Here is a 14,079-nt window from a genome sequence, read left to right as displayed (position 1 = left end):
ATGCTATTATTGAGCTTATGATCTACCAAGACCCTCAGATCCTTCTCCACTACGAATCCCCCCCCCAGTTGTACTCCCCCTAGTATGTATGATGCATAGTCTTAGCCCCCAAGTGCAGAACTTTACATTTATCATTAAACCTCATCTACCTCATAGCGTCCCAGAACACAGAGCCAAGTCTGAGCACACTACACGATGGAGGAAACAGGAGGGGGAGGGGTGATTTAAGAGCAGAGCTGGGAAACGAAACTAAACAATGAAGACGTGTTATAGGCGACTTCCATATCACACAGCGAGATATCACCGAGCCCAGAGGACAGGTATGAAGAACGAGAGTATACTGTGTATCCCATCTTTACCTATCTGTTATAGGCAGAAATCTTTCTTCTGACTCCCCCAATACATGGAGTAGTCTTCCCATAGTGCTGTACAGAGATCACTGAGCCAGTCACATCAGTCTCTGTATCAGAGGAGCTTACACTCTAATGTCCCCTCCCCCCAGAGTCACACACTATTATTATTATACATTTATATAGCTCTGACATATACCGCAGCGCTGTGCAGAGAACACTGAGCCAGTTACATCAGTCGCTGCACCAGAGGAGCTTCTCCACCAGGTGGTGCTGTTTTGCAAGGTGCTGTTGGCTCACTCTGCTTTGCTCTCAGTTGGAGGAAACATCAAGCCTGGGCCTGTCCTGCAGGCTTCTCCCCCAACCACCATGCAGTGGGTGGTGGGGAGACGAAGGTGGAGGCTCTCCATAGGCACTGAGGCCTACTCCATGTGCTCAAGTTGCAATGAATCCTGGGCCTGTCCCTATGCAAGAGGAGTCCTTACTAGGGTTGGGCGAACGGTTCGGCCCGAGCATAAGTTCGGGCCAAACTTTCGTTGTTTTTTTATAACCATCCTTTTCATTCATATATCTGAGAAGAATGTATTTACTGCAGCTGCCATCTCCTGGTCACTTGTGATCAATTTCCCCTGATCATCTTTTATGGGGCTAATATGTTCTGACCTCGCCTTTTTACTGTTAAAATTTTTGAAATCATTATGGAGATTTTTTTACTCTCCTCCACTATGTGTCTCACATAATGTATTTGAGCTGCCCTCATCTCGCCCTTGCATTGTTTATTCCGTTCTTTGTAGTTTTGGCATGCTGATGTTGGTCTTTCAGCTCTATATTTAACTAGTTGCCACCCGCCCACCGTCATATGATGGCATCCCAGAACGGCCGCTCTTGCGCACCTGCGGGGGCACGCGGCATGGTGCTAGGACACGGCGCTACCGCAATCTCTGTAAAGAGCTGCGCTCCTCGCCTCACACTGTCAGAGTGTGTGGCGAGGAGAGCCAATCAGCGGCATCTCCTCACAGGAGACATCTACACATGTAATCAGGGCACTGATCATCAGTGCCCTGATTACAATAGCTTCACCAGTGCCACAAATCAGTGCCAGCGATGAGTGCCCACCACTGCCCACAAGTGCCACCAATTAGTGCCCATTAGTGATGCCAGTCCGTGCTGGCTATCAGTCCCGCCTATCAGTGCTGCCCATCAATGCCCATCACTGCTGTCCATCAATGCTCATCAGTGTCTCCTATCAGTGCCACCCATCAATGCCCATCTGTGCCCACCATCAGTGCCCAGCAGTGCCTCCTATTAGTGCCCACCAGTGCTGCCTATCAGTGCCAATCAATGCCACCTAACAGTGCCCATCCGTACCCCCTATCATTGCTCATCAGTGCCACCTATCAGTGCCACCTATCAGTGCCCATAAGTGCAGCATATTAGTGCCTTCTCATCAGTGCCACCTAATCAGTGCCCATAAGTGCTGCCTCATCAGTGTCCATAAGTGCCACCTCATCAATGCCCGCCAGTTCAGCCTATCAGTGCCCATCAGTGCCACCTCATCAGCGCACATCAGTGAAGGAGAAATATTACTTATATTACTGAAGGAGCAATATTACTAATATTGCTACCCCTCTCTGTCAATCCCTCCATTGGCTGCCAGTCACCCAACAAATTAAATTCAAAATACTAACAATAAGTTACAAAGCCATCCACAACTCTGTGCCCAGTTACATCACTAACCTAGTCTCAAAATACCAACCTAATTGCCCTCTCTGTTCCTCCCAGGACCTCCTGCTCTCTAGCTCCCTCATCACCTCCTCCCATATCCACCTCCAGGACTTCTCCCGAGCCTCGCCCATCCTCTGGAATTCCCTACCCCAATCTGTCAGACTGTCTCCAAATGTATCCACTTTTAGGCGATCCCTGAAAACTTTCCTCTTCAGAGAAGTCTATCCTGCCTCCATCTAACAACTGCACTATTTTCTCCATTAGCTCATCTCCCACATCTATTACCCTTTTGTATACCTTGACCCTCCCTCCTAGATTGTAAGCTCTAACGAGCAGGGCTCTCTGATTCCTCCTGTATTGAATTGTATTGTAATTGTTCTGTCTGCCCTAATGTTGCAAAGCACTGCGTAAACTGTCGGTGCTATATAAATCCTGTATTATAATAATAATAATTACTTAATTACAAAATTTACTGACAAAAACAAAGTAAAAAAAATATAAAAATAAAGAATATATTCACATTTTTTGGTCCTTTTTTTTTTTTTTAGTAAAAATTCAAAGTGTGACAGCGCTGAAAGCTGAAAAATGGCCTGGGCAGGAAGATTAGCAGGAGAATACTAATAATCCATTTTACCTATAATGTATGGCAAACATAATATTTCTAGTTGGGGCTTACACCATTCAACTCATGAAATTGTTCTGCTTTACATTCAAGAAATGACAAGCCTTGGTTGAGTCTTTGGTTCCATCTGCCCTGATCTCGCTCTTGCATTGTTCATTGCATTCTTTGTAGTTTTGGTATGCTGATATTGATCTTTGAGTCTTATATTTATTAAAGAACCATTTCTTTTCTTGTTAATGTGCCTTTTTATGTTAGTGTTTAGTCACCCAGTTTAAAAGGAGGAATGTGGCCTTCTCCTATGAATCACAGGAGTGCATTTGGTTTTGTACTCCTGTGACCTGTTTTCAGCCAACAGAGGGATAAAGCCTGCTGTTGGCTGATGTCACTCAAAAGTCAGGATCCACCCAGATACCTGGACGGGCAGCTTGCTCAGGCTTACCCTGAATTAATATCAGTGGGATAAGGTAATAGGGGATCCCTATAGATAAGATAGTAATAAGGGGGAATGTAATAGGTTTCCTGGGGGTAGAGGGATAGAGGGATGCATGTTAAGGTATTGGGGTAAAGGTTTGGGTGCCCGGATCAGAGGCCCCTTCCCTCTCCACTGTATACATTGGGGAAGAGAACTACTAGCCCCAGGGAAATCCCGCCGCCCATGGATACCATAGAGCTGCCAATTGCCCCTTCACACCTCATCCTAGGTGGGAGGTACAGAGATGTGTTGGGGGTTGGAGGTGCACAGCGGAGACCAGCCAGGTACAGGGGAACCTCTGGAAGGGGGGGGGGCACTGTCTGAGGACACTGATGTAGGGAAGAGGCCCTCTGGGGACCCTGATGTAAAGGGGGCTTTCTGGGGACACTGATATAAGGAAGAGGCCCTTTGGGGACACTAATGTAAGGGGGGCTTTCTGGGGACCCTGATGTAAGGAAGGGGCCTTCTAGGGACACTGATGTAAAGGGGAGCTCTCGTGGGACCCTGATGTAAGGGGGGCTCTCTGGGGACACTGATGTAAGGGGGGCTCTCTGAGGACACTGATGTAAGGAAGGGCTCTCTGGGGACCCTGATGTAAGGGGGGCCCTCTGGGGACCCTAATGTAAGGGGAGGCTCTCCGGGGACCCTGATATAAGGGGAGGCTCTCCGGGGACTCTGATGTAAGGGGAGGCTTTCTGTGGACCCTGATGTAAGGGGGCACTCTCTGGGGACCCTGATGTAAGGAGGGGCTGTCTGAGGACACTGATGTAAGGGGGGCGGTCTGGGGACACTGATGTAAGGGGGGGCTCTCTGGGGACACCGATGTAAGGAGGGGTTCTCTGGGGACCCTGATGTAAGGGGGGGCCTCTTGGGACACTGATGTAAGGAAGGGGCCCTCTGGGGACCCTTATGTAAGGGGGGGCTTTCTGGGGACACTGATATAAGGAAGAGGCCCTTTGGGGACACTAATGTAAGGGGGGCTTTCTGGGGACCCTGATGTAAGGATGTGGCTCTCTGGGGACCCTGATGTAAAGGGGGCTTTCTGGGGACACTGATGTAAGGAAGGGGCCCCCTGGGGACACTTATGTAAGGGGAGCTTTCTGGGGACCCTGATGTAAGGAAGGGGCTCTCTGGGGACACTAATGTAAGAGGGGCTTTCTGGGGACCCTGATGTAAGGAAGGGGCCCTCTGGGGACACTGATGTAAAGGGGAGCTCTCTTGGGACCCTGATGTAAGGGGGGCTCTTGGGGACACTGATGTGAGGGGGGCCTCTCTGGGGACACTGATGTAAGGGGGGGCTCTCTGGAGACAGTGATGTAAGGAGGGACCCTCTGGGGACCCTAATGTAAGGGGAGGCTCTCCGGGGACCCTGATATAAGGGGAGGCTCTCCGGGGACTCTAATGTAAGGGGAGGCTTTCTGGGGACCCTGATGTAAGGGGGCACTCTCTGGGGACCCTGATGTAAGGAGGGGCTCTCTGAGGACACTGATGTAAGGGGGGGCTGTCTGGGGACACTGATGTAAGGGGGGGTTCTCTGGGGACCCTGATGTAAGGGGGGGCCTCTGGGGACCCTGATGTAAAGAGGGGCTCTCTGGGGACCCTTATGTAAGGGGAGGCTCTCTGGGGACCCTGATGTAAAGAGGGGCTCTCTGGGAACCCTTATGTAAGGGGGGGCTCTCTGGGGACCCTGATGTAAAGAGGGGCTCTCTGGGAACCCTTATGTAAGTGGGGGCTCTCTGGGGACACTGATGTAAGGGGGGGCTGTCTGGGGACACTGATGTAAGGGGGGGTTCTCTGGGGACCCTGATGTAAGGGGGGGCCTCTGGGGACCCTGATGTAAAGAGGGGCTCTCTGGGAACCCTTATGTAAGGGGGGGCTCTCTGGGGACACTGATGTAAGGGGGGGCTGTCTGGGGACACTGATGTAAGGGGGGGTTCTCTGGGGACCCTGATGTAAGGGGGGGCCTCTGGGGACCCTGATGTAAAGAGGGGCTCTCTGGGAACCCTTATGTAAGGGGGGGCTCTCTGGGGACACTGATGTAAGGGGGGGCTGTCTGGGGACACTGATGTAAGGGGGGGTTCTCTGGGGACCCTGATGTAAGGGGGGGCCTCTGGGGACCCTGATGTAAAGAGGGGCTCTCTGGGAACCCTTATGTAAGGGGGGGCTCTCTGGGGACACTGATGTAAGGGGGGGCTGTCTGGGGACACTGATGTAAGGGGGGGTTCTCTGGGGACCCTGATGTAAGGGGGGGCCTCTGGGGACCCTGATGTAAAGAGGGGCTCTCTGGGAACCCTTATGTAAGGGGGGGCTCTCTGGGGACACTGATGTAAGGGGGGGCTGTCTGGGGACACTGATGTAAGGGGGGGTTCTCTGGGGACCCTGATGTAAGGGGGGCCTCTGGGGACCCTGATGTAAAGAGGGGCTCTCTGGGAACCCTTATGTAAGGGGGGGCTCTCTGGGGACACTGATGTAAGGGGGGGCTGTCTGGGGACACTGATGTAAGGGGGGGTTCTCTGGGGACCCTGATGTAAGGGGGGGCCTCTGGGGACCCTGATGTAAAGAGGGGCTCTCTGGGAACCCTTATGTAAGGGGGGGCTCTCTGGGGACACTGATGTAAGGGGGGGCTGTCTGGGGACACTGATGTAAGGGGGGGTTCTCTGGGGACCCTGATGTAAGGGGGGGCCTCTGGGGACCCTGATGTAAAGAGGGGCTCTCTGGGAACCCTTATGTAAGGGGAGGCTCTCTGGGGACCCTGATGTAAAGAGGGGCTCTCTGGGGACCCTTATGTAAGGGGAGGCTCTCTGGGGACCCTGATGTAAAGAGGGGCTCTCTGGGAACCCTTATGTAAGGGGGGGCTCTCTGGGGACAGTGATGTAAGGAGGGACCCTCTGGGGACCCTAATGTAAGGGGAGGCTCTCCGGGGACCCTGATATAAGGGGAGGCTCTCCGGGGACTCTGATGTAAGGGGGCACTCTCTGGGGACCCTGATGTAAGGAGGGGCTCTCTGAGGACACTGATGTAAGGGGGGGCTGTCTGGGGACACTGATGTAAGGGGGGGTTCTCTGGGGACCCTGATGTAAGGGGGGGTTCTCTGGGGACCCTGATGTAAAGAGGGGCTCTCTGGGGACCCTTATGTAAGGGGAGGCTCTCTGGGGACCCTTATGTAAGGGGAGGCTCTCTGGGGACCCTGATGTAAGGAGGGGCTCTCTGGGGACCCTAATGTAAGGAGGGGCTCTCTGGGGACCCTGATGTAAGGGGAGGCTTTTTGGGGACCCTGATGTAATGAGGGGGCTCTGGGGACCTAATGTGAGTAGGGAGGCTCTCTGGGGACCCTGATTTAAGGGGAGGCTCTCTGGGAACCGTGATGTAATGAGGGGGGCTGGCAAGCCACTTTACTGGCTTGCCAGGCTGAAAGCTTGGATAACAGTTTGATGTAAATTTTTGGGGGGTATCCACAATCTTTCTTCTTAATTTTGCTTGGGGTTTTCCCCAGTGGCGGCTGGTACTCAATTTTCTTGAGGGGGCAGCCTGCAACCCCCACCCAGCCAGCCATGCAATCCCCCTCCCCAGCCACCCACCCATAACCCCGCTCGATCAATCAACCACCAGCCCCGCACTTACCTCATCCAGGTCGTGGCTTTAGCTGCGGCTCCCCCCCTGCGTCTCCTGCCGAGTCCCTGCGGTCGCTTCTCCTCCCGGCCAATTGGGACTTAGGACTCACAGCCAACTGGGTCTTAGGACTCCCGGACAATCGTGTTCAGGACCCGCTTCCTGATTGGCTTGGAGGAGAAGCAGGAAGACATTAGGGAATATAAATTTGCTAATGTCACAAACTGGGTGGGCTCAGGGCGCAGTGCTTTGTGCCCCGAGCACACACTTTTTGAAGCCAATTAGAGCCTCGGGCTCCAATCATGTGCTTAAAAAAAAAACATTAAAATCCATACGTCTGGCGCCCTGTGTCCTATAAGATCCATTTCTGGACACAAAGTCTGGTATAAAATTGGAGGGGGACCCCATGCTGTTTGTTTGCTTTTTTTTGGGATGGGGTTCCCATTAACGCTCATACCAGACCTGAAGAGCTTGGTATAAATCATGGGGGAAGGAAGCTGGCTTCTGCTGATTAGGCTAAAACTCTGGTTTGCTTCCCAACAAGCAAAGTTTGTTCTGAACCAGAAGCTCATTGCAAGTGATGACTCAGTGAGTACGACATGAGGCACAAATGTGTGATCAGCTGACACCTTACTGTAGAAAGAAATGTCAAGTTTATGATCTTTATGTTCTTTAATAACAGCCAACTATTAATGTTTTTGTCATTTATAGCAATGTCCAAAAGTCCTTGAAACAACTCAAGAGGTAACCTCAGAGAATATCAAAGACATTTATTCTTCTGCTGTCAGTGATGGCATCTGGTGATCTGAGAGCTGAGCTGGAATGTTCCGTCTGTCTGAACATTTATACGGATCCTGTAAACCTGAAATGTGGACACAACTTCTGCTGGGTCTGTATTAATCATGTGCTGGATACACAGGAGGGGTCTGGAAATTACTTCTGTCCTTTGTGCAGAAAAAGGTTCAGGAGCCGTCCTGTACTACACAGGAACATAACACTGCGTAACATAGTGGAGAATTTCCTGTCTGCTCATCCAGATCAGGAGGAGTCCGGGGTCTTCTGTACTTACTGTGTGGACTCTCCTGTACCTGCTGTTAGATCCTGTCTGCACTGTGAGGTTTCTTTGTGTGATAAACACCTGAAAGTCCACAAAAAGTCCCCAGAACACATCTTATGTGACCCCACATTGTCCATGGAGAGCAGGAAATGCTCCGTCCATAAGAAGATCCTGGATTATTACTGCACTGAGGATGATACCTGTATCTGTGTGAGCTGCCGTTTGGATGGAGAACATCAAGGACATCAGGTGGAAATGTTGGATGAGGCTTCTGAGAAGAAGAAGGAGACACTGAGGAATGTTCTGCAGAAACTTTTGACAATGAAAGAGGAGATGGAGGGAAGAGTCCAGAGTCTGCAGGAACACAGGAGGAAAGTAGAAGAAAAAGCAGCTGGTGACACAGAGAGAGTCACTGCCCTGTTTAGAGATCTCAGGAGACGTCTGGAAGACCTGGAGAAGAGAGTCCTGAAGGAGATCTCGGGGCAGGCAGAGCGGGTCTCCGTCTTCACCCGGGATCTGGAAATAAAGAAGGAGGAGCTGTCCAGGAAGATGCGTCACATCGAGAAGCTGTGTACCATGACGGATCCACTGACTGTCTTACAGGAATCAGACACAGGTGACTTGTGTGATACTGAGGATGGAGATAATGAGGACAGAGAGAGACATGAGGAACTCCTCCATGATGGAGGGGGTCTGGATGTGGCGGGGGTCTTACACACAGGTTTATCTGATATAATAACAGAGGTAAATGTATACTTCTATATACAGGAAGCCGCAGACATATTACTGAATGTAAACACAGCTGGTAATAAGCTGCATATATCAGATGACAGGAAAATGTTATCCTGGTCAGATAGGAACCAGAAGCGCCCAGACACACCAGAGAGATTTACAGATTATCCTCAGGTGTTGAGCAGTCAGAGTTTCTCCTCAGGGAGACATTACTGGGAAGTGGATGTCGGGGGATCACTATTCTGGAGGGTTGGGATGTGTTACCCCAGTATGGACAGGAAAGATTTGCAGGCAGGAATAGGAAAGAATAACAAGTCCTGGGGTTTGATCAGGTCTAGAAATCGGTATTTTGTGAGACATAACAGTACAGAAGCCCCCTTATCTACAAATATCTCCAGTAACAGAGTCAGGATATATCTGGATTATGAGGCCGGGCGGATCTCCTTGTATGATCTGTGTGACCCGATCCGACACCTCCACACCTTCACCACCACCTTCACTGAGCCCCTCCATGCTGTGTTATGTGTATGTATAGGTTGTATAAAGATATGTGGAGGGACTTAAGAGATGTGAGAACTCCTCCCAGAGTCTGGTGACATCACAGGCAGGAAGGGTGGGATTGGTTCAATGCTTGGAGCATGTGGAATGTTTAAATATAACAAATTATTATTTTTTAAAAATATACACAGAAGCCTCTCCTCAGTGCAAAACACATGAAAGCCCGCTTGGCGTTTGCATAAAAGTTTGCATAAAAGTACCTGAAGGACTCTCAGACTGTGAGGAACATGATTCACTGGCCTGATGCAACCAAGATTGAACTGTTTGGCCTCAAATCTAAACATTCTGTCTGGAAGAAACCAGGCACCACTCATCACCTGCCCAATACCATCCCAACAGTGAATCATTGTGGTGGCAACATCATGCTGTGGGGGGGGGGGGTGTTTTGCAGCAAGGACTGGGAGACTGGTCAGGGTTGAGGCAAAGCTGAATGGAGCAAACTACAGAGATATTCTCAATGAAAACCTGTTTCACAGCACTCAGAACCTCAGACTGGGCTGAAGATTCACCTTCCAACATTAGAACCATCCTACACACACAGCCAACACAACACAGGAGGGGGTAAGGGGAAACTCTGTACTCAATACTTGGTTGGGGCTCCTTTTGCGTGAATTACTGCATCAATGCGGCAGGGTATGGAGGCGGTTTCTCATCTTCCTCTTGATAATACAGTGATACTATGATCATGTGACCAGGTATTGGTACTGTTGGCAGTGTGGGCAGGTGAAAATGCCCTGATGGAAAATGTAATCAGCATCTCCATAAAGCTGGTCGGCATGAAGTGCTCTAAAATTTCATGGTAGAGGGCAGCGTTGATATTGGACTTAATAAAACACAGTGGACCAACACCTGCAGATGACATGGCTCCCCAAATTGTCACAGACTGTGGAAAATTTTGCATTTCATTTGGAAATCAAAGCCCCGGAGTTTGGAGGAAGAGTGCTGAGGCACAGAATCCAAATTGCATGAGGTCCAGTGTGAAGTCTCCACAGTCAGTGATGATTTGGGTAGCCATGTCATCTGCTGGTGTTAGTCCACTGTGTTTATTCAAGTCAGAAGGATGATCCTTAATCCAAGCAAAGTGGTTTATTGTAATAAACAGAGATGACAAATATATGATGAGTGCGTCCTCACTTGTCTACATACAGCTGTAGCTCTGCCTGGCAGTCGCTTCAATGCAGAGCCGCACAGTCTAGGGCATCATCACCACCCCACAATGCTATCCCTTTCCTTCCTTGGTTATTAAATGACATGCTAGAACAGAAGAACTGTTTTTGGCCACATTGGCGGCTGGGAGCTTATTCTCTCTCTATGATGACATTGGGTGTGATGAATGAGGAGAATAAGACAGTTGTGTTGCACACAGTGCTAACCCCAACATTTGCAAGTCATTAGTCAATTATCAGATTTAAATCTTACATCCATATCTAGAGAAGGGAAGGCCTGGGGAAAAAATGGGAAAAAAAATTTTTTTTTCAAAGCCATTTTTTCATTTTTTTTCTGAAAAAAAAAAGAAAAGTGTAATATGTTCTTCTACAATGATAAATAACATATCTATACATGGTATTCAGACTATATAACAACAACCTTAATAAAAGATTTCTGGAACTTTACGTAAAGTCTTAAATTATTGCAAGTTCTCTCTGCTAAAGACAAGCAAATCCTGGAATACAATTCAAGTAGCACTGTCCTTCTCAATGCAGTTTTCAAACAAGAGAAGTATGCATTTCTGCCACTAGGGGGCAGTGCAGGGGAAAGACTTTAGTTTCCTTGTTGGCTCCATCTTGTACCTCCTACAGTTGGGTGATTGTTGGGGTACAGTAGATAACAGTTTCTATCCTCTCAGGCCTTAATTGACAGATAACAGGGAACATTTGTCTGACAAATTATGCCTCGTTTCCACTGAGCGAATCGGTTCTGTTCGGTACGGTATACTATTTTGAGTGTTTCCATTATGAAAGCGGCCCATACAACCGAACCAAACCATTCAGGGTCCTGCTTCAGATGTGGGGCCATAGAAAATGGTACGGTTTGGTTAGGGCGGAGCTACGATACATTCCACTGATTGGTGGACATGTGACGCCATGCTAGGCATTTTTTCTAAACCCACGTATGGCCCCTGTCAGTCCCCTGCAGTGGAAATGCTCACCTGAATAGGCCTTCCAAACTGTACCGACCCGAACCGATCCGCTCAGTGGAAACCAGGCAATAGTGTATCTTTAGAACCTTTAGACCAGTAGATCATGGACAGGTGACTGATAGATCTCGGTCTGGGTTGCTGACCTGCCATTCCAGAGCATCAAACAGAATGCAACAAAGAGAAAAGGTTACCCAGCGCATAACAATGAGAAAGCTTGCATAGTAATTCAAATTTATATATGTGGGTGGTATTGTCCTTAATATGATTGGAGTTAGTCCATATATACTTAAGAAAGTTCAGGTGCCAGCCATCCCCAGAGCGTATCCAGAGTACTCTGTGAGAAATGCAAAAGAGAAAAGGAGGGAGGCGCACCCAAGTGTAGTAAAGATATTTTAATAGTGCAAAGTAATGCACTTACAAGAAAGAAGACATCAGAAGCTTCCTGTCCTTCCTACACCGAGGCCTGCCCACCGGGTGATATAATTTCCTTTTGTGGGGTCCACGCCAGGCTCCCTGGATTCTCCTCACTTCCTTGTCTTAGATTCAGCATCCTGCACAGGCACCCCTCAAGGAGGACCTTCCATACCGCAGATATGCTTTTGATGTCTTCTTTCTTGTAAGTGCATTACGGCCCCTCTTGTGATGTCACCGACCCATGCAGAACGAACAGGGTGGTGTTTGACCCATCTCTACTGGTGAGATACTGATATAAAGATCCTTGTCTGGGTACTTTGTGTTACGAAGGGGTTACAAAATTATTCCCCTGTCCTGTCTGTATGTAGCACTCACATTGACATACATTGACATACATTGACATGCTCTGGGGCTCAAAGTCCTGCATTGGAGTGCTCAAATCAATTTGTAATCCTAAAAGGGAAGTACTGTCCAAAGGAACAGGCAGTGAAGGAAGCCTGCAACCTAGAGGCTTCTCAAAGGTCCCATCATCTTCAGGGTGGCTGCTGTTGTCCATTGAGTTCTCTAGGGGCCTTTTTAAGTTATGGAAGATACAAGCCCTTTTCTTGCAGGTAGCTGGTCCTGAGCCACATCTGGAACGGCATGCCCAGAAAACCTGGAATCTAAAAACAACTTCCTCTCGAACCACAGGACCTGGATCCATCACAGCAGACTGGACACAGCAGGTACACTGGGCTCTATAGGCTCTCAGCAACACAGAACACGATTCACTGGTAGTAGCAGTCCCTCAATCTAGTAGCCAGCACACAGGGACGTGCGGTGAGATGAGTGGCTGGTGAGGCACTGGCTAGTATCAGAGCCGGATACACACAGGTTACATACGGTGAAAAAGTGTCGCCTATGGAGATTTTTAAGTACTGAAGTTGGGCGCCATTCCACAAGTGTTCACAATTTTAAAGCGTGACATGTTAGGTATCTATTTACTCGGTGTAACATCATCTTTCATAGTATACAAAAAAATCGGGCTAACTTTTGTGGGGTTTTTTTTTTGCTTTTTTTTATTCACGAAACAGTTTCTTTCAGTTGCTGTGCAAATACCGTGTGACATAAAAAGTTGCAACAACCGCCATTTTATTCCCTAGGGTGTCTTCTAAAATAATATATATATATATATATAATGTTTGGGGGTTCTGAGTAATTTTCTAGCAAAGAAATGATGATTTTTACATGTAGGAGAGAAAAGTCAGAATTGGCCTGGGTGGCAAGGAGTTAATTACCATAAGTAATATACAAATAATTATTATATATTGTTTTTAAGGTAATTTACTATATTTTCAAAATCTGTACTCAAGCAGGTGGCTTAACCACTTCAACCCCGGAGGATTTTACCCCCTTCCTGACCAGAGCACTTTTTGCGATAGAGGACTGCGTCGCTTTAACTGACAATAGTGCAGTCGTGCGACGTTGTACACAAACAAAATTGACGTCCTTTTTCCCCCACAAATAGAGCTTTTTTTTGGTGGTATTTGATCACCTCTGCAGTTTTTATTTTTTGCGCTTTAAACAAAAAAAGAGCGACAATTTTGAAAAAAAAGCAATATTTTTTACTTTTTGCTATAATAAATATCCCCAAAAAATATATAAAAGACAAATTTCTTTCTCAGTTTAGGCCCGATATGTATTCTTCTACATATTTTAGGTAAAAAAAACGCAATAAGTGTTTAATGATTAGTTTGTGTAATAGCGTCTACAAAATAGGGGATAGATTTATGGCATTTTTATTATTATTATTTTTTTTTATTAGTAATGGCGGCGATCAGCGTTTTTTATCGTGACATTATGGCGGACACAGCGGACACTTTTGACACTATTTTGGGACCATTGTCATTTATACAGCGATCAGAGCTATAAAAATAATAACTATAAAAAAAAAGGTTAACCACTAGGGGGCGAGGAAGGGGTTAAGTGTGTCCTAGGGAGTGATTCTAATGCCCCGTACACACGGTCGGACTTTGTTCGGACATTCTGTCAACAAAATCCTAGGATTTTTTCCAACGGGTGTTGGCTCAAACTTGTCTTGCATACACACGGTCACACAAAGTTGTGGGAAAATCCGATCATTCTGAACGCGGTGACGTAAAACACGTACGTCGGGACTATAAACGGGGCAGTGGCCAATAGCTTTCATCTCTTTATTTATTCTGAGCATGCGTGGCACTTTGTCCGTCGGATTTGTGTACACACGATCGGAATTTCCAACAGCGGATTTTGTTGTTGGAAAATTTTATAGCCTGCTCTCAAACTTTGTGTGTCGGAAAATCCGATGGAAAATGTGTGATGGAGCCCACACACGGTCGGAATTTCCGACAACAAGGTCCTTTCACACATTTTCCGTCGGAA

General features: G+C 48.0%; 1 protein-coding gene across 1 annotated transcript; it reads left to right on the top strand.

The window, feature by feature from the left end:
• The first annotated feature begins 210 nt into the window (after positions 1-210).
• On the top strand, positions 211-10,738 carry LOC141133743 (E3 ubiquitin-protein ligase TRIM39-like). The gene is made up of 2 exons (XM_073623276.1): positions 211-320; positions 7,490-10,738. The coding sequence occupies exon 2, from the start codon at positions 7,569-7,571 to the stop codon at positions 9,129-9,131; it is 1,563 nt and encodes a 520-aa protein (XP_073479377.1). The 5' UTR covers positions 211-320; positions 7,490-7,568; the 3' UTR covers positions 9,132-10,738.
• Positions 10,739-14,079: the final 3,341 nt, after the last annotated feature.

Source organism: Aquarana catesbeiana, linkage group LG03 (assembly GCF_042186555.1).
Source record: "Aquarana catesbeiana isolate 2022-GZ linkage group LG03, ASM4218655v1, whole genome shotgun sequence".
Classification (NCBI taxonomy): domain Eukaryota; kingdom Metazoa; phylum Chordata; class Amphibia; order Anura; family Ranidae; genus Aquarana; species Aquarana catesbeiana.
Note: the sequence above shows the minus strand (reverse complement) of the source record. Positions and strands in the feature narration are given on the sequence as shown.